At 59.9% G+C, this 20,401-nt stretch overlaps 1 protein-coding gene across 1 annotated transcript; it reads left to right on the forward strand.

Annotated features, from left to right (window-relative positions):
* Nucleotides 1–689: 689 nt before the first annotated feature.
* Nucleotides 690–20,401, forward strand: VOLCADRAFT_95633 (uncharacterized protein; the record flags this gene model as incomplete). Its single annotated transcript, XM_002954701.1, has 31 exons — nucleotides 690–1,078; nucleotides 1,568–1,652; nucleotides 2,017–2,292; nucleotides 2,451–3,044; nucleotides 3,422–3,505; nucleotides 4,135–4,182; nucleotides 4,266–4,448; nucleotides 4,702–4,895; nucleotides 5,210–5,382; nucleotides 5,899–6,085; nucleotides 6,277–6,388; nucleotides 6,760–6,891; nucleotides 7,138–7,290; nucleotides 7,622–7,742; nucleotides 8,210–8,328; nucleotides 8,662–8,829; nucleotides 9,146–9,271; nucleotides 9,655–9,805; nucleotides 10,497–10,642; nucleotides 11,142–11,351; nucleotides 12,182–12,273; nucleotides 12,481–12,607; nucleotides 12,862–13,041; nucleotides 13,608–13,733; nucleotides 14,101–15,311; nucleotides 15,523–15,693; nucleotides 16,100–16,239; nucleotides 16,758–17,013; nucleotides 17,727–19,736; nucleotides 20,000–20,038; nucleotides 20,179–20,401. 31 exons carry the CDS (start codon nucleotides 690–692, stop codon nucleotides 20,399–20,401), a joined length of 8,226 nt encoding a protein of 2,741 aa, XP_002954747.1.

Here is a 20,401-nt window from a genome sequence, read left to right on the forward strand (position 1 = left end):
TCCGTCTTCACTTCCGGTCTGGGTGTGTGGCGTCGGGGGCGCAGCGCCGCGCAGCGCCTGACGGAAGCAGGTGTCGGGGCAAGTTCGGCTGGGCTGCTGACTAGACGACAAATGCGGGAGGGACGTACAGCCGGTCTGGCGGCATTGCTCAAGGCATCCCTGAAAGGCCTGCAAACGATCGCCGCTGCTCGCAAGAAAGCGATGCGGAATGTAGACAGACAAGATAAATGCGATTGGTAACCATGACTGCCTAGATCGAAGGCATATGTTCAAAGGCAGTATATGTGCATTTCGTTTCATAACACTCATTTGCGGTGATCCGTCGCACTTGTTTACAATCGCGACATCTGATTGCTCACAGCTCCCCGGGACAATCTGTCAGCAAAATGTTAATTTTCCGTAATCCAATTCATGCAATTCAGGAAGGCCAGTTCATAGGCAGGGGCGTGCAAAATGCCGACGCCGTACCATCGTATTCAACTTATCCTTCTTGCCGTTGACCGTAACGTTTTTCATCCACGGGAAAGCGGCGACCCTAAATTGCTGAAAGCCTTGCTATCAAGATTTTTAAATAATGCACAAATGGCCGCAGCTTGACAGACGGCCGTCCATTACCAAGTGCGGAGAGCGCACCCGGTGGAACAGTCTTAACCTTAAAAAAATCGTCTAAGGAACCTAAGGTTACAACGATGCTTAAGTACAATATTCCAGCGGTGAGCATCACTGGACAGCATGGCCGCATTTGGACGACAAAGCCAACGCCAGGGCACAGCGGCCTTGTCGCTGTCCTGCAAGTCCCTGCAAGCAAGGTCTCTGAAGCTGTCAGATCCCCAGACTTTACAGTGGCAGCGATGGAGCGGCGGGCAGACTTGTTGGTGACAGCTGATACCCGGGGCCAGGTGTACGTGTTCGACATCCGCCAGAATCGCTTCTCGTGCCTAGACAGGACAGGATTTCAAGGCACCGCTGCCCTAATTCACGGGCCGCGCGTGATCTTTGTGGCCTTTGCTGACAGCAGTATTCGCTGCTATGACGCATCCAAGGGGACCGTTACTGGCGTGCTGCGGGAGCACAGGAGGTGAGTCGCTGATCGGACGTCTGTTCCCGATCGCTTAGCTCTGGCCCCACGCATTTCACCCCTTCTATTAAGGCAAAATCCAACCTCGACACGAAATTGGAACAGTGACTCGATCCTTACCGGCCAATATTGCATGTAAATGAACCCAGATAGAAATACAAGTATGATTATCACGCTATGCGAATGCTCACTTTAGCCACTTGGGTTGCACAAATTTTAGAAAGGTTGGAAGGCAGTGTACAGGTACTATAACCGTGCCCAGGCAGCAAACCCTTCATCTTCTGGTTTTCCATCCTCATCGCAAAGGCACCGCCACTGTTTTTTGTCCCATCCCTCGCGCCATCATTGTGGCCAAGAGGGTCACGACAAAGCCAACCATTCGCCGTGGTTGCTAAGGTGCCCTTCGCATCCCTAAGGCCCTTAATAATCCCCCTCACTCCAAGGCCCCAACCGTTTCAAGTCTGCCTGCCTCCCGGGGGCCTTATGCAGTCCTGTACGTCACCTGGAGATCAATCGAGAGCTGAACGAGCTGCTATCCACTTCGGTGGATGGAGTGCTGGTGTGGGACATACAGGTGTGCGTATATATGTATGTATGTATGTGGTTTGTGTGTGAGTGTGTGTGTTGGGTGGCTGGGCGGTTGGTTTGTAACGGTCGGTCCGGAGTGAGGACGTGTGGCGTGGTGGCGGCGTGTGGCCATGTGGCCTTCATGCACCATTACTGCGTGGGGAGGTCGCTCGTTAAGCGTCTTGTCCGTGCTGAAACATCTTTGTTTTTCATGTCTTCGTCCTAGTGACGGCATGGCGTTCACACGTAACCTGCTGCGTTGCTGCACAACAAGTCTTTGTCTGTACTCGTGCTTTCTCGCGCTCTCGTGCTTGCGCATTTCCTTCCTCCTTAAACCTCTGACCTCCCCCGGCTCTGCTTTACCTCTGTAGAAGCTACGGCGCAAGAGGGTGCTGGGGAGTGGCCCCTACGGCGCGCTGCAGGCCAGCTACACAGCGGACGGCCAGGCCATCGTGACCCAATTCAAGGTGCAACGGTCTATGTGGGGCAGGCTAGGAATTGAACAGCAAAAACAAGCGAAATCTGAAACCCTAAGTCCCGGACAGATCTGGGGTGGGGGTTGCGGAAGGGAATGCGATGGGGGACAGGAGGATGCGAGGTTTTCTATGAGGGCAGCAAGGGCAGTCCGGGAGCCTGAAAGCCTCACGGTAAGGCCCCGAAGCCTGAGCGAGGAGAGCGAGGCCACAAAGCCAGGCCAGTGAGGTATACCACTGTGGTTTTGTCACCTGCGCGTGCCTTGTGCCGTTTCACCGCATCATGAAAACCGTGTTTGCTTCTGTGTTTCGCTCGTGCGCGCTCCCTACAGGATGGCAGCTTCTTCATTTGGTCCGTGGGGAATTTTGCACTGGTGCGCTCGTTCACGCTGCCGGTGGCGCCGCCGCTGCGACCCCTCCAAACGACCTTCTGCCTCAGCCCCGACGGCCAGCTGCTCGTCTCCTGCGGCCCCACGCTGCCCGTACTGCTGGTGTACAGCGTTATCGGCGGCTTTCTACGGTACGGCATTGGCCTGCCGGCGCCACCGTCGCAGCTCGACACAGGTCGTGGCGTCGGAGAGGGGGCTGCAGGGGCCGCTGCCGCAACCGCAGGCGCCGCCGCCGCAAAGGAGGCTGCCGCGGGGGCGGCGGCGCTGCCGGCGCTCGGTGCAGACGGCACCGGGCTGCCAGCAGCGGCAGCTGCACTGGCGGCGAAGTTGAGCATGGCGATTGGTGTACGGCAAGTGGCTTTCCTCCCGGATTCGGCAACGGTGGCCGCTATGCTCACGGACGGCTCCATCGCGTTTGTGGATGTGTTGTCGTGCAGCTGTGTGGGCGCCGTGCCGTACAGCTTTCCCAACCGACCTGACGGCAGCTTCACCCTCGACGCCCGCGCGCAGCACATGGCACTCACCGCCGATGGCAAGGTGCGTTGTTCACGCGCTCGCACGTGTTTGTCTGTCTGTTTGTCTGTTTTTTTGCCATACAAGAAGTCTCCTTAGAGAACACCGTTGTTCTTTCGCTCCCTAGCTCTGAGCGAAAGGAAGAAATGCCCTCCCGGAAACCCAAGGAAAGGCCAGGAAACACGCACCGCTACCCCCGTCCCTTCTTGCACCCATCATTTACGGACTCACGATAGGAACACGATGGGGACAGCGCAAACAATCCCTCTTACTCCTTTCTCTTTTGTTTTTGGTGTGTTTTTCCGTTTGGGTCGCTGCAACAGGTCTTTCTCTACGACCTCGCCGGCAAGGTCTCCAGCGCGCAGCCCCCGCGGCCGCTGCCCCGTGTGTCGCCCACCCAGCTGAACGACCTGGCCGCCGCCGTAGCTCTCGAGCACCTGCGGCAACATCGGGCGCAAGAGCAACTGCAGTTGGAGAGCGCCAAGGTGGATTGCCGGGTCGGTGGGTCAGTATACATAGCCCCACAGTATATGGGGCAGGGCAGTGCAGGGCAGAACACAGCAGGGTATGGTATGGCACCGGGTTTTCGCGCTCCCTCCCGTCGGTCAAGGTCAAGGTCAAGGTCAAGCCGTCCTGTGTGAAATGCAGCATACCGTGCTCATGCCGCTTGCGTCCTTTGGCAAGGACCCGCAGATGGCCTTTCTCTCCTCACCTACCTACTGCCCCCAAAAAACCAACCCAGAGGTTTTTCCCCCGGGGGTACCCTCTCGTTGTCGCCATAATAATCCCTCCGCTTTTACCCTTTTCCTTCCTTCCCTCCCACCTCGCTTTCGCTTTCCCTTTCCCCATGCAGCCTCCATCCATTCCCCTGAATGCTGCGGTCTCATTCCCCCGGCCTCCTCAAAACCAGTTTCCGGTATCCCCTCCACCTGGCCCATCATCTGCAACCTTTCCTCTCCCCCCCCAAAAAAAAAACCTGAAAAAGAGATGGAGCCTAGAAGCCCCAGCTCGCCTCCACTTTCCATTCCCGTCCCATTGACTAATAATTTTTACACCTCCTATCCCTGTATGCCCCCGTCCCACATCTGCTGTCCACTCTCCACTCGCTACTCAGGACCACCAGCAGCAGCAGCCCTTCCCTGCTGCTGAGGAGTTCGAGGAGGTAGCTGGCCTCCCCGGAGCGCGAGGAGCGAGAGCTCCCCTGGCCGACACAACCCCGCAGCCTGACTCCGGGCGTGCACACAGCGGCCAGACCTCAGCTGCGGGCTGGGGCGCGGGGCCCAAGCCAAGGCCTGGATCTGGATCCGCAACTGCGGGGGTAGCGGCTGCGGCGGCGCAGAGCGGGGCCCCCCAGGCCTTAGCCTTGCCCAAGACCCAGCAGGTGTGGTTAAGGCCCGTAAAAGGGTAGGAACGAAAAGAACCCAGCAGGTGTGGCTTACAGCCCTCCTGCTTTCCCTTTCTTTATCCCACCTCACCCACACGGGGCCCTACGTGCAGAGCCATGCCGTGCTCACAGGTGTGCTCTAGTAGACGTCTGCCTATTGCGTCCCAAAAGATGCGCACTAGCGGGTGATGGGCTCTGCAGGCCAAGCATTCAAGCGCATCAAGCGTACAGGCATCCATTCAAACCTTTGTAAGCCTCTGTTGCCTCTGGGTCCACGTGTGCGACCGCTGCATGCAGGCCGCCGGCGGGAGACCGCCTGTCAGCGGCGTCGCCATGCAGTTGCGGACGGGTTCCGGAGCCGCCGTGGGCCGCCGCGGCGGCGGCGGCGGCGTCAAACCTGATGCAGCGTCCTTATCCCTAAATCGCACCCGCTTGGAAGCTCTGCTGGAGGCCTTCGGGGAGTACCCCGCCAAATACCGGCTGATGATCTGGTGCGTGCAGCGAACATATTTGAGGGTTGGGGTATCCAGGAATAAATATTATTATTATGATGATGATGATGATATTAGTGGTATTGACTGAAGTGGCCGTAAGATAGCACAATGAGGTATATATGCGTGTTGAAAGGGAGCGGTGTTTTGGTTTTTTTTTTGCTGTATCATTACCGCGCCAGCCGCGGACGTGCGAGTCCCTCACGCATATGGGGCCACTACCTGTCAGATGGCATTCACAGGGCTTTTACCGCATTTTGCTATTACGGTTTTCTTAATTTGCCCTTGCGCTTGCCCACGGCGCGGCGGTGTAGGGAGTTCCTGCTTCAGCTGCCCCACAACGCCGCTGCGTTTGCCTGCCTGGCTGGTCTGGGTCTGCACCCCGCGTTCAAGGACGTGCAGTCCAAGCTGCCCCTGGCCAATCGGGCGCTGGCTCAGAGACTGGCAGCGACGCTGTCGCAGCTGGCGCACTGGTGCCCTGTGTTCGGTGAGTGCCGGAGGGTAGGTCTTTGTGAGGGGGGGGATTATATGCAAGGGGAAACACGAGGAAAGAACTGCCGGCGTCGGAAACCCTAAGAAACTTCTCGAGTCCTAAGCTGAAGTCACAATTTGTGTGTGTGTGGGGGGAGAGGTTTGTTTGCCAGGCAAAGGGACAGGGGTGAGGATTTTGTAACGCAGAGGGAAAGTGGCGTGGTACAGTTTGCACGCCTGGTGTAAAAGGCCGAGAGGAGGGGAAAGAGGGGACGCGCCGGAATCCAGGGACGGGGGCCTGGCAGGGTCAGATGTCGTCCGATAAGGTCCGGTAAGGAGCTACGGAGGTAGGAACACATCGGGCACATCGCCCCTACCTCCCACCGATGGCGACCTCACCTCTTCCCTGCAACTACTCCCAACCTACCCCTCTTCCGTAAAAAAACCTGAACGCGTGCGCTTCCTACCTTCTGTGTACCGTGCGGCGCCTTTCTACGCGTTCTGCTGTGCCTCCACATCCTTTTTTATGCAGCCGAGTCGTCCTTCCTGCCGGACCTGATCTTTCCGTTCGTCAAGCTGTTCGCCTCGGCGTCGGCGCTGCACCGCGGCAGTCCAGTTGCTGCTGCCGGCGCTCGGCGCCCTCGCAGCAGCGCGGCACTGGACGAGCGCTGTTTCGAGACTGTCGCCACGTTGCTGAGCTGCGGCTGGATGAGGGGCTGGTGGGAGCGCTTTCCGCACCCACCGCTGGGACTGCTCACCCGCCTACAGGTGTGTTCAAACGTGTATGTGTATAAGTATTTGTATGTGCGTAAGTGTACGTATAAGTGTGTGGGTGTGTGGGTGTGGGTGTGTGTGCGTCTCGGCGTGTGTTGGTGCTGCATGGGGGGTTGCTGCATGGGCCCGAGGACAGGGTGGATCTCAAATTGGGTTGTGAGCTTGAGCGGGTCAGTCAGAGGTGTCCAGGATTTAGGGATTTCAAGGCGGTGCGAAGGGAACGGGCTTCGCGTACCAGGTCGTACCAGGTCAGGACAGGTCGTACCAGGTCAGGACAGGTCGTACCAGGTCGTACCAGGTCAGGACAGGTCGTACCAGGTCAGGACAGGTCGTACCAGGCCGTACCAGGTCAGGACAGGTCGTGCCGGGTCGGGACCGGAACCGGTCACTTGAGGAGGGCCGCGTGTATATGTTTTTCGTCGTTGTCGTGCCCGCGCTTCCCCTTTACGACCCATTTCCAACCCTCCCTCCTCTCCCCGAACTTCTACGTTCCCTAAAAACGCACGGACACGCTCTGCATCCCCTACCGCACCTCTCCTTTTATGCCTCATCCCCGACGTTCTTTCTTCTGGATGCCGAAATGATGTGACGTAGTGTTGCCGCCGCCGCCGCCGCTCAGGACTTGTTGTCGCTGCATGACGCCCCGCTGGCTGCCCACTTCAACACCTACCGGGGTGGCATGGCGGGTGTGGTGTGGCCCCACCTCGCCACCCTGTGGACAGAGCTGCTCACGAGGAGTGACTGGCTGCGGGTAAGTGTTGTACGCGCGTGGGAAAAGCGTGGCCGACCTATGCCCTCACCCACATCCGCATCCGCACCTCCTGTTTCCCCTTTCCTGTGTGGTGGTGGCTGTCCCTGCCCCTTCCTGTGCCGCTGCTGGGTGCCATCTGCTCGCCCTTGTTGTTGTCTTCCTCCCGCTCTGCTCGCTACCTCACCCCGTGTACACCCCACCCCACATCACACACACTTGCACCATGCCGCACCGCACTGACCGCAGCTGTGGGACCACTGCATCACCGCCGGGCCCGACCTACTGTACATGTTCGTGTGCGCCTACTTCATCAGTCTGCGGGTTCAGATCATGGCCATGGATACGGACCACAAGCTAGCCAACTGGCTGGCGGGGCCGCCAACCATCGACATGGGCGAGGTGGGTGAGGCGTGTGGCGCATGCGGTATGGGTGGGGGAGGGTGCATTCGGTCTTGCACTGTGATGTAAGACGAGGTGTGAGTGGTGTGGATTGGGCCGGGATCGGGCGCGTAAACCCGACCTGCCATGCATATCAATGGTGTCGGAGTAGCCCTCCGCGTAACGATCCTCTGCCGTGGCGCTTGGCGCTTTGGCGACGCATGTATGCTTAGGACCGCGCCGCGCCGCGAAATAGCCGTAGGAATGCCGACAGCGGAGAAGCAGAAGCTTTTACACAGCGTGTTACTTGTTGTACTGCCGAACCCGGTCAACGACCCGTGGGACGCTGCAGATCCTCAAGGTGGCCTACCTCCTCCGCGACCGAACACCCGAGCAGCTCCGCCCCGTGCCGAATGAGTGGCAGCCGCTGCCTCAGGGCCCCACCTACGTCGAATTCAAGGACTTCCCCGCAGGTGCGATCTGGCGGCGTATGAAATGGCGTGGGGCGGGGTGGCTGCGAGCTCGGCGCTGTCGCTCCGCTGTGTTTAAAGAGCCGCATGAAATTACTTGGGATAGATAGATATAGATAGATATAGAGAGAAAAGAGAGAGAGAGAGAGAGAGAGAGTGGAGAAGGAAAGGCTCATGTCCAGCATGGCGTGGGCCTCTCGCGTATGATATACACACGCATATATAAACACACATAAACTCTCTGGCACGCACGCTCATGTTACGCAACCCAGTAACTGTGGGGGATAGTTACCGGGTACTGTATGGCCTTGTGTCATGTCTCAGGGGTTTTCTTGAGCTCTCCCTCGGCCACCACTCGTGTGCCATACTCGCCGCGGCTTAGGTCAGCAGAACACTTCATTGTGCGCAGTGCGGGTTGCGTTTTGACTGAAGGCGAACGGTCTCCCCCCGTCCTAACATGCTCTCCACAGGCGCAGTGGAGTTGTTCGCTGCGGACCGAGCTCGCATCAAGGAGGCGGAGGACGCCATCATGCGGCGGAGGGCCGTAGTTTCGGAGCTGGAGTTGCGGACGCGTGCCGTGGCGCTGCAGGTGCGTGCGTGGAGAAGATGGTGAGGAGGAGAAGAGTCGCGAAGAGACCGTTCATGGATAGGTAATTACACGAGGTCTGGATAGATCGATGAATGGATGGATGTCGTCACATCACCTCTCAACCTGCTTTGGAGTTGGTACCTTGGATTTCGGCAGTTTGAGTTATTTTTTGCATATTGCATATGGTCTTCCCTACCCTTCTTTGGTCGCCCAAAGGCAGAGGCGGCAAAGTCAGGGTTCCAGCAATTGCGCGACTTTCCTTCGATGCAATTATGCACGTTTGTCCCCGTGTGTGCGTGTGTTTGTGTGTGTGTACGTCCGCACCCCTATCAGGCCGCCTCCCTGTCTTCGGAGCGCCAGCAGCTAGCGGCCCTGGAGGAGCAGCGGCGGGCCATGCTGCGGCAGCTGGAAGCGGAGACCGCCAGTGAGATGGCCCGGCTGGACGACCGAGCCAAGGAGGAGAAGCTTAGGCAGATCGCGGCGATGGAGAAGGCGTACCAGGTGCGTGGGTCAGGGCCGGGGCGACGAGGCCAAGAGGGTTTAGGGTTCCTGAGCGAAGCCCCTGAAGAGTTGGTGGGATTTGCTGAGGGCGTGGAAAAAACAATACCGAAAAGAGATGTGAAAGCTCTTGATTGTTCTTACACCGCACACGCAAAAGGATTGCTATGTGGTCAAGTACTCCTCTTTTCTCCCGGCACTTTCCCGGCCAAGCAGCAACTCGCCCCAACCGATTTTAAGCAAACCCATTTAAAACGAACCCACCTGACCCTCCTGCGGCCCGCCCTGCCCGCACCTACACGCACATCGGGCCCACCAGGCCAATCTGCTGGAGGTAAGGGCTACCTGGCAGCGCGAGCTGGAGTTCGCACGTGCCGAGATGGCACACAAGCGGGCGCTGGCCGCGCAGCAGGTCCGGAGTCGCCAGGAGGATGAGCAGATCAAGGTGCGGTAAACGGATGAGCCGGGGTAAGGCAGCAGTCTGGCACGTTGTTGCTGCTGTTGTTGTTGTTGTTGTTGTTGTTGTTGTGTGGGAGTGCTTTGGGTTTTTGAGTGCCTTCCCTTCACCCCTTCACAGAGCGCTCCTGAAGCCCTTGAGGGGGGGCCCCCTTGACCTAAACCCTCTGCCTTTTATACGAGGCAAAGGCACCGTGCCTTGGCGGCGTGCTTCCTTCCTCCGTGATGTGAGAGTCCGTGGAAAAAACAGTTTATGACAGGTTCACGTGGCCCGCGATGGGTTTTCCCAGAGTTCTCTTCCTTCCGTAACCCCCGAACGTCATTCCAGTGCTGCGCAACCCAAACCAAACCCCCGTCCTCGCATCCTGTCAGGCCTTGGAGTTCCACGCGCAGCAGCGCATGCGGGAAATGGAAGATGACGTACGGCGCACTGCCGTCGCATCCGCCGTACGGGACGAGCTTCTGTCCCAGCAGATGGAGGCGGAGGCCAAGCAGCGAGCCAAACTGAAGGAGTGGGAAATCGGTGAGTGGGTGAGGGGGGGGACTACGAGAGCGGGAAGGCGCCACGCTGTAAGCTCCCCTAAAACACACATCTCTCCACGTATACATACATACATACATACATACATACATACATACATACATACATACATACATACATACATACATACATACATACATACATACATACATACATACATACATACATACGTCGCTGGTGACTACGCCGTTCGCTTCGGTAAAGTTATTCCCCTGTACCACCATCGGCATTTCTCTCATCGCGGCTCCGAAGGGCATGAACACATCTATATACACACACGCTGGCAGCTTTTTGCCTGGGCCTATTCCTCCCTTGCACGTTTTGTTCGTCCATCTCCTCCGTCTTTTTACCTTTCTGTCCGTAACCCCGTTAAGACCGAAATCCTCTTTGTTGTTGGTTAGCCGTTCTCTTGCAATGCTCTCCCATTTCGGTCCATGGCCCTACCTGTAGTAGCTGACCACTGAAAAGGCCTCTCGAGATGCTGGTGGACGCACTTAGGGCGTATTTGTAGCTGTTATGTGAGCCGTACTGTGTACCAGCTACCACAGCTGCTCTTTGCCGATGCCCATACCCACACTTCTATCACCCTCATCGTTACCACAACCTCTCACGCGTCCCCCGGTCCGGTCGCTATTGCGTGCTGTGTCCCCCCGTGTTGTATCGCCCCGTACAGAGGACGAGTCCCGCAAGCAGCGGTTGCAGCACGAGCAGGAGCGGCGCGCTCAGCTGGCCGTGGCGGCCGAGGAGAGTGCGGCACGCAGCGCAGCGGCCAGGGAGGCGCAGAAGCTGGCACTGCAGATTGATGACCATGTCATGACGGTAGGGGGGTCGCGCTGGGCTGGGCTGGGCCTGACCGGGCCTTTCACTGGGCTGGGCTGGGCTGGGCCGCTCCTTTCGAGAGCTCTAATTCGCTGTGAGGTGTTACCAACAGTGGCTTCATTGAGTGAGCGAATTGCGCAAGCGACGTTTCCTGCCAACGAAAGGAATTTAGGTGCTGGTGAACCTGGCCAGCAGGGGCCACCGTCCCCCCGCCCTAACTCGCGGCAAATAACAAGCACCGTTACCGCTCATCCGGCTCTGAAACGTCGTCCCCGCTCCGCCCAATCTCGACTCATCCTCCACTGTTCGACTGGAGTCTTGAGTCGATGTGGCTTTGGGGTTCCTGAGTTTTTGGTACCCCCACCACCCACTAGCATCAGCAGTTAGTGATTTTTGGACGTTGACAGTTTGCTCACGCCTCGGCTACTTGTATGTGGTCTACACTCTCCTACCCCCCACCCCAAACCCCCGCCCACACCGCTACACCAACGCTAACCAGTTGGATGGCCAGAGACGGCTGCGGCGCATGGCTGAGGACGCGGCGCTGGTGACTGCGGAGGCTCGCGCTGCGGAGGAAGCCCGACTGGCTGCCCGGGCTGCAGCTGAGCAGGAGGCTCTGAGGCTGCGGGCCCGGGCAGACATGGCCTGGTACGAGGCGGAGCAGATGAGGAGGGAGCAACTCCTGGAGCAGGAGCGGCAGCAAATGGAGGTGAGGTAGGGTGTGCGTTTTTGATTGATCTGGGTTGCGAAAATGGAGGTAGGGTGTGTGTTTTTAATTGATCTGGGTTGCGGAAATGGAGGTAGGGTGTGTGTTTTTGATTGATCTGGGCTGCGAAAATGGAGGTAGGGTGTACAAGTTAAGTAACAAGTGCCGCAGGAATGCGGGGGGAAGTGTCCGTCAAAGCCCGTGGGCTATGGACTGTATATCCATGTATAGTCCATGGTGTGTGTGTGTGTACCGGAGGGTGCGTACTTAGGGTTTTAACGAATTGAGCTACGAAAAGGAAAATGGCGGAGGGGATGGCACACGAGCAGCACCTTTACCGAAGCGTGTGTGCGGCCCTATTTGGGAAGTTGCGGGGGAAAGGGGAAAAACACGAACCCAGCAGGCGTGACTCAAACGCCCGCCAGGGAACGCTAATGCCACGGGAACAGTAAAACCCAGTAGCAGTACTTCACAGTGTGGAAAGGGGACAGGAGGAGGGAGGACGGGTGTCGTTCTTCTTTGTCCTTGTCCCTTAGCAATGTCTAAATTCCTAGTAATCGGGGTTTTCCCCTTCCTCCCATTAGTCAGTGCCGTACTCCCCCGACTGTGTGCGTAGCGAGCCAACGTGTGTGCGGCAGGAATTCCAACCTCCTGACCACCACCACCACCACCACCACCATCGCTACGAAGTGGTTCTTCCTTTCATCCTCAATATCACCACCACCACCACCACTACCATCACCACCACTCGCCACTACGGCTCTCGCCGCTCACCGTCCCTATACCTATACCTATACCTATACCTACACTACTGCGGGCCCGGTACCCCTCAGGCCGCAGCGGAAGCGGCCCGCAGGAAGCTGGCGGACACGGAGGCTGCGGCGAGGACCATGGCGGTGCAGGCCGAGCTCCTGGAGAGGCGCAGGTGAGCGGAGGAGGGATGTGAGCAGGGCTAAGGACAGGACAGGGGAGCTGACGACCCTCAGACAGGACAGGACATTACGTGGCATGGCATGTGGCATGAAATAACGTGGCATGGCATGACATTTGGCATGACATTACGTGACATGACATTTGACATGTGACATGACAGACACCCCCTCGCTGCGCACTCCCACTGCACCTCCCGCAGGCACTTGGAGCGGCAGAACGCGGCGGAGGAGGCGCATATCCGGCGGCTGGTGGGCGTCATGGCTGTGGAGCGCGGGCGAGATGCCGTACTGGTTTCGGATCTGGAGGCCAAGGAGGACGAGATGAAGGTACAGTATGCGGGTTGTAGGGAATGTTGATGACTCTCTCTCTCTCTCTCTTACCCCTTGCATGCGATATCTGACCTCCGCGGGTACGCCTGTATGTATGTGTGTGGGTATATGTGTGTGCGTATATGTGTGTGTACCTCGCTCCGGGGCCCCCCACCGCCGCCACCGCCACCACCACCACTGCCCCTCCCACACCACCTCCACCATGTCCACCACCGCCACCTCGCTCCATCTCGCTTCCCCCCACCCCCCAGGCCAATCTTGTGCACTACGCCCGACTGGGCAGTCTCCAACGGGAGGTGGAGGCCAGTGAGGCGGCTGCGGCGGTGACCCTGCTAGCCAAGCTGGACGAGCAGCAGCGCCGAGAGCTGGTCGAGCTGCGGAAGCTGCATGACGAAGCTCTGCAGCGGCTATCCAAGGAGATGGAGGGGCAGGTGGGGCCCAGCCTACTTGCCACTCCTCCATATGGACTAGATTGCATACGGGCCTCTTTCTCCCCCCTCTCTCTCCCCCCCTCTCCCCCTTTTCTCTCTCTCTCTCTTTGCGCCACGGCTGTATGTGTAACCACGCGTGCGTGTGTGTACACATATGTGCGTGCGTGTGCACACGCTCTGCTGGGCACGGCACGGCCGGTGCGGCCCCCACCCGCCCATTCCTTCCCGGGAATGTGCACGGGAAATCAACGTCTGGACGCGGTGGACGACACGTTATGACATTACAAGATACCGGGCTCTGCGATGTCATCACATGCCCCGCGGATACCGTGCCGTGCCGCACCATCTGCGATTTCGTGCTGCTGCTCTCACGTCCCAGGACGCCAATCACGCAAAGAACGTGAAACGCAAAATGAACCAGGAGCTCTCACGCAGCACACAAGCCACGAACTTCGGGACGTGATGCGATTCATGATGCTGTGTGTGTGTGTACGCGCGTGCGTGCATGCATGTATGTATGTATGTGTGTAATATCATCCATCCGCCGGTTGTTGCGGCTTACGCAGGCCACTGAGGCGGCTGTCAAGCGGAGGTCTGAGCTGCTGGAGGATCAGCTGGCGGCCATTCGGGCCCACCAGCAGGCCTTTGAACGCCGCAAGCAGGAGCTGGGCCGGGAGATGGTCACAGAGAAGGTGCAGTGGGGGGGTACTGTGGGTAAATGAGCTGTCGTTAGCTGAGGAAAAGGTCTTCTTCTTCTTCAGGTTTACGATTAATATGGGTACCGTGTCAACATGTTGCATGTTGTGCGGGGCGCTGTTGCGCAGCCCTCGCCAACCCCAACCATTTGCCAGCTTTACTAACGCCTTACGACTGATCAGCGACTGACAGTCACCATTTCCACCCACACGACCACTGAGTCCTACCACTGCCACCACCACTGTCTCCGGCAGCGTAATAATACCATCAGTATCAGCGCGCATACGGGCGCTGCTGCCACCTCAAAAATTCTTGACAGAACCGTTATCCCGTCTGATGTTCCTGTGACGATGGCGCACGCAGAGTCGCATATTGCGCAAAGCAACGGAAGGGGGGACCTCCGCCGCCGCATCAGCTGCTGCCGCAGCCGCAGCCGCCGCAGCCGCAGGAGCTACCAGCAGCGAGACATCGCGCGAAGATACGCCTCCTCCGCCTCCCCCACCACCGCCGCAAGTGCCCCAATATTATCCCCACGACTTTCAGCAAGCAGACCCGCCGCCGCAGCCGCCGCAGCCAGAACACTCCGCTGGCGAAAGAGACCTCCCTGCAAGGCCTACGGGCGGTGCTGCTGGCGCGCGTTCCGCCGCGGCCGTGGCCGCCGACGCCGCCCGCCACACCGATATGGTGCTTCGCGCGCTGGGCCTCCACTCCCAGACCTCCAGCCCCCCCACCGCCACGGGGTCTTCCACTGCAGGGACCCGCGGCATCCTCAACCTCTTCACACCACGTCACGGCCACATCTTTGACTTCTTGTCCGACAGTAACCTTACTCCCGAATCCAACTTCTCCTCCGTCACTACCAGCTCTGCGCCGTCACCGGAACGGCCCTTCTTCTTCCGTAAGGCGCCCGTGGTGGCTGTAGCGGAGGCTATGGCGCCACCGGGGACTGCTGCTACTGCCGCTGCTGCCCCGGACAAGGACGCCAATGCAACAACAACAACAACAACAACAACAACAGCCCGTGCACAGGAGCAGCTGGAGTCCCCGAGCACGACCGCAGTTCAGTCAGCGGAGCGCACTCAGGAGTCCGCAGCTGGCGGATGGCCGCCGCCAGCCCGCGTTTCCCAGGCCGTCAATGCGCCGCAGCGTCCGTCGACGGCGCCCGCCGCCGGCACCCCTCGTTCCGTCGTCAGCGGCACCGCCAGCTCCGACACGGTGACACAGTCTGGAGATACACCTGTACCGCGAAGTACCTCAGCAGGCAGCGGCGCCGTCGGCAGAACAGGAGCCACAGCCGCAGCCTCGTGCAGTCATATTACCCCAGGCAGCTCCAGCTCAACTGGCGGCGGCGGCGGCTGCGGCGCAGCTTCTGCCTCCGCTATCGCCGCCGCTGCCGCGGCGGCCGACAGGCCGATTGGCTCCAGACGCAGTAGCTGGCCTTGGGGCCCGCTGTCGCCTCTGCACGAGGAGGGTTTGGTCCTGGCAGACATGACTCCCTCCACATCTCCCTCCAGCTTCCTGCCCCTCATTACACCTTCCAGGGGGGGGGCCACGTCAGCGTTCTTAGGTTCCAGGTGCGGCTGCGGGTGCGGCATCTGCATCTGCATCTGCATCCAGCGCTCGGCCCTTACATAAGGCTCTGGACTGAGGCCCTTTGCCCTGCTGGACCGGGTTTCCTTAGGGTTGCTACCAATCCAAAATACACGCGCACACACATACATGTACACACATATGTAAATATTATTTATATATGACGTGTCCCACCAACACCCACCCTTCTCGCAGCATGCATGCCCCACCGAACCGTGGGCCCCTGGAGCATTCCGCCGCGGCGTCAATCACCGCCGCGGCTGCCCTGCATCGTGCCGCCATGGCTGCCGTAGGGGCCGCGTCCCCTTCCCGAGAACAGCAACAGCATCAACAACAACCAAGACGACAGGAGCGCTCCGGAACCAGGTGGGGAGGGGTGCTGGTAACCTGGCCTGCCATGACCTGTGTGAGCATATGTGGCATAGAATGACACCTGACAGGGCAAAGCAAGGCAAGGGTGGCTGACATGATCGCTGGAAACAAACGCTCGATACTATGTCACTTGCGACGTGACGAAAGTCATTAGGAGACAAGGCATTTGTGTGACACGGCAGCATGTGGAGGTTGCCTGATACGTAACGCAGGTAACTCACCTTCCGCTTCACAATCACATCTCCTCCTGCTCTTTCTCCCCCGCCCCTTTTTCATTCTTTACCCCGTCCCTTCCCCCCTCCCCTGTCTTCGCATGTAACACACGGACACATAATGCACCATGGAGCCCCAGTCCCAACCGAAGCTGTACGACAGGCGAGTCCTCCGCCACGCCCACCAGCAACGACCTTCGCGCCATCCTGGGCGTGGACGAGCACGTCCAATTGTACGGGCCCCCTGGCCATCGCCGAGCGACCCTGCCCGCCGCGCACCACCCCGCCTTCATCACCTCGGGCTCTTCTTTCTTGGAGAGCAGCTTGGGTAAGAGGAGGCAGGAGGGGCAGGGAAGGGGGGTGAGGCGTGTGTTGTTAGAGGTTGGGACGTAACGTGTAGCGTGTAGCGTGTACACGGGGGCCTGTGCGTGGCACTGCAAAAAGCAGGAACTTGAACTTGTGTGGCGGCAACGGGTTGCGGGCCGTTTATAACCCCCCAGCGCACACATACTGCGCATGTCCCATAGGGCACGTCTTCACCTTCTGACTCCCAATTGAGTCTGAGTTCATCGACTGTTGGGTTCGCTAACATCAAGCATCGGCAGTAGCGCTGGAACGCAGCGCGCAAAATCCTAAATTTACAACATCCCCCTTAAACCTGCTTAGGATGCCGCACTCCTAACGCAGGCACAGTCCTAAGGCTTATAGATTTCTAACCCAAAAGGCTATCCCCGCGTCAATCCCCCCGCCTCCGCCCTTCCTCCTCCCTGCTATACCCGCTCCGCTTGCCCTGATCTATCCCTCCAACTTCATGTGCTGCCATACCCCCCACAAACACACCCGCAGATGGGGCGGTGGGCCTCCAGTTGCTGCTGCAGAAGGCACAGCCCAAGTCGTGTCCTGGAGCTATCGCACCAAGCGGGGCAGCTGCGGGCGCTGGAAGCGGCCCCCCGGGTCTGCAACAGCCCAATCCATGCCCGGGCTCCAGCCCAGCGATGGCGGGTCTTTACAGCAGCATGGAGGCGAGCGACCCGGCGGCCAACACAAGGTCGATCATCACCACGACGGAGACAACCACGACGACGTCCCCAAGCAACAGCTGGTGCGTTCTCGAGCACGACAGCAGTAGCACCAGCACCTAGCACCAGCAGCGCCAGCAGGATGAACAAGAGTAGCGGGTAGCAATGGGTTTTGCTAGAGTTTCAAAATAGGAAGTTGTGTGCGTTCACTGTCACTGACCGCCTCCTGCAAATTCACGTTCCTCCTTTTTCCGTCCCTCCATGTTGTTCTTCTTTTGGTCTATTACAGGTCCTCTTTGCAGCGTTCTGGACTGCTGGGTCTGTCGCAACCTCTCAATCCGCCACCACAGCTGCCGATGCCCCCTCCGCCTCCCCCCCAACAACACCCGCATCCGCACCCGCACCCGCACACCTCCCACCACCACCACCACCAACAGCAACAGCAACAGCAGCAGCATCCGACCTCCAGTAATCACCTGGCAGCGTCGAGCGACAGCTGGTACGGCACGGCAGCGGCCCGCCGCGACGTCGCCGCTGCCGCCACCGCCCTTGACACCCTCTCCACTACCACGGGCCTTACAACCCTCACCTCCATCAGTACCTACACCTCCCACGTCTCCTTCACTCCAGCGGCCGTACAGCAACGACAACGCTCCCAACAGTCTCAACCGTCACAACAACATTCCGCGCGTTCTGTACAGCAGCAGCCCCAAGCACAGCAGCAGCAGCAGCAACAACAACAACATCTTCCCATTGCCACGCCCTCCTCTACCACCGCCTCGTCATCCTACTCCAGCGCAGACCAGGGCGGCGGCGGTGGCGGCGGCACTGGCAGCGGCACGGACTTCAGCAGCGGCTCCTCGCCCTGGCCTCCGCCGCCTCCGCCGGGGTCCTCCGAGGTTGGCCTGGGCCTGAGCCTCGCCGGTCGGGGTCCGTTCTCCTCTCACAACTACTCTCCCGCATCCACGGAAATCCTGTCTGGCTCCGGTCCCTCCACAGCATCGCTCTCGGGGCCGTCGGACGCAGGCGGTGCCGCCCGGCTCCTCGCCCTCGCCCCCGGGGGAGGGGCCCCCGCCTCTTCCAACCGAACAGGGACCGGCCCAGCTCGCTCCGGTGGTGCTGCACCCCGGCCGCTGGAGCCGTTTGCGTCTTCAAGCTCTGGGCTATTTGGGGGAACGAGCTCCAGTGGCGACGCTGCCGGCGGCGGCAGCGGCGGTGCCGCGACACTGGCGTTCGGGTCGAGATTAAGTCCACGCGGCGAGGCAGCGCGGAACAACAGCTCCAGCTCCGCAGGGTTCGCATCGCTGCGGGCCAGCGGCAGCAGCAGCGGCGTTCTTCTGGGCGGCTTGGCTGACAGCGGCGCTGCGTCGCCGTCAAGTGCCGCAGCAGCGGCGGCAGCGCTGGCGGCAGCAGTGTATAGCAGTTACAGCAGCGATATCACGAGCGACAGCGCTGGCGCTGACGTAATGGCCAGCCTGCGCCCGCTTCTGGGCAGCGTCGCCGCGGCCCTATATGGAAGCAGCTCAAGTAGCGGCGGCACCGGCACCGGCACCGGCACCGGCGGCGGTGCCGGCAGCAGTAGCAGGAACCCCCCTGAACTCGGCCGAAGCAGTCTGACGCGCACGTCTATAACCTCCACAACGGCCCTCTCAACCAACACGCCGGGCTCCAGTGACGGCTACCTACCGGGGATGGGACCACTGGCGCTACGACTGAGCAATAACGACAGCAGTAGCGGCCTAGCGGGCCTGTGGTCCGGAGCTCCGGCTACTGCCGCCGCCGCTGGGTCATCCACAGGCGCTTCCACCGACGACGTGTCTGAGGTGCTGCGGCTGCTGCGACTGTCCGCCCAAGACGATCTTGGTCTCCTGTCCTCCTCCTCGCAGGGGGGGTTTCCGCTAGTGCTGCCCAAGGGTTCCTATTCGTTACAACAGCAGCACCACTCGCAGTCACATGCATTGCCGCTACCGCCTTTACCGCCGCCACCACCGCCACCGCAGCAGCAGCAGTGGCAGGACCCTGGCGGCGACGACGGCGGGCGAGGCGAGGCGGCGGATCATGGCCGCCGGAGGACTCACGACCAGGTAGCAGGGACGGAGGAGGAGGAGCAGCAGCAGCAGCAGCGATTGTCCAGGGTGATGCTATTGCCATCGAATTTCTCCGACCCGCATTCCAAGGCCTTCTTTCCGTTGGCGACCTCGGCGTCTGGTGGCCTGGATGCGGCCTGGAGCATGCTCGGACAGGGGGCCCCTGCAGGCGGCGCGGGGTTGGTGGGCCCTATACCTTCAGTGGACGCCGCTGCGGGGGGGCAGGGTTTTGGCAGCTGCGTCGGCAGTAGCAACGGCAGCAGCCGCCACGGCAGCGAGCTGGGAGCGCCGCCCAAAGCCGCCGCAGATTCCGCAGGGGGAGGTGGAGGAGGGGCTCCTAGGGCTACAGCTGCTGCCGCTGCTGCTAGGCCTGCAGCCTCGGTCGGCCGTGCAGCGTCGGGTGGCGGTTGCAGCGCGGCTCAAAGCGACGATAATGGCGATGACGAAGCTGAAGATGACGGCGGCGACGACGACGAGTACGACGATGACGTGTCCATTGCGGTTGCGGTTGCGACACCCTACCCGCTGGGGTCTCGCCCGTCGCCGGACGCTTCGCCGACGCCCGGCCAGGATGAGCGGCCGCCGCCAGCTAACAATGACGGTGTAAGAGGCGGACGGCAGTCAGGCGGCACGGCAGCTAATTTATCAGCGGACGGCGCCGCCAGTGAGCTGTTCGGCAGCAGCCCTAGGAACAGCATCGGCGAGGGCTTTCTGGCCGGGTAAGGTGGCAACTGCGGCAGAGGCCGGAACGTCCAGGGGGGGGAACACGAGCGGGAATGGGGAGGGGAATTTCCATGGACAGGGGACGGTGCTTCCAAAGCGTACGGGATGAAGGTTCCTTTAATCTGTTCGCTGTTTCATGTCGTATCGGCCGTGGTGCTACGTCCGTAGCCCTTTCTTCTGCTGCTACTAACGTTGCTACCCTGCTGATGATGATGATGTTGTTGCTACTCTTGCTGCTGCTGTTTCTGCTCCTCTTTAGCGCACAACTTTACGTGAAGAAGGCTTTCGAGCCGTGCAGGTACCATGTCATGGCAGGCTGCTGTCCTTGTAACACCCCTCCCCGCCCACCTGTTCATTAGGCATTCCTCGCCGTCCCCCTACCCAATCCTCTTGCACCGACTCCTCCTCCGTCCACCGTTCCACCACCTGCTGCCGCAGGATCCCCACCACTCCCGGCGGCGTCAGCGACCTCAGCGCCGAGCTCCGGCGCATGGGCCTGACCTGGGGCCACGGCGACGACTCCACGGCCGCTGAAAGCATGTCGCCAAGCACCATTACCGGCCTCACCAGCATGTACGATGACGATGCGCCCATGACGGTGGCGACCCACGCAAGCAGCGACACAGTGGAAGCACACGAACATAACCGCCGCGTGCCATGA

This window comes from Volvox carteri (genome assembly GCF_000143455.1).
Source record: "Volvox carteri f. nagariensis unplaced genomic scaffold VOLCAscaffold_45, whole genome shotgun sequence".
Classification (NCBI taxonomy): domain Eukaryota; kingdom Viridiplantae; phylum Chlorophyta; class Chlorophyceae; order Chlamydomonadales; family Volvocaceae; genus Volvox; species Volvox carteri.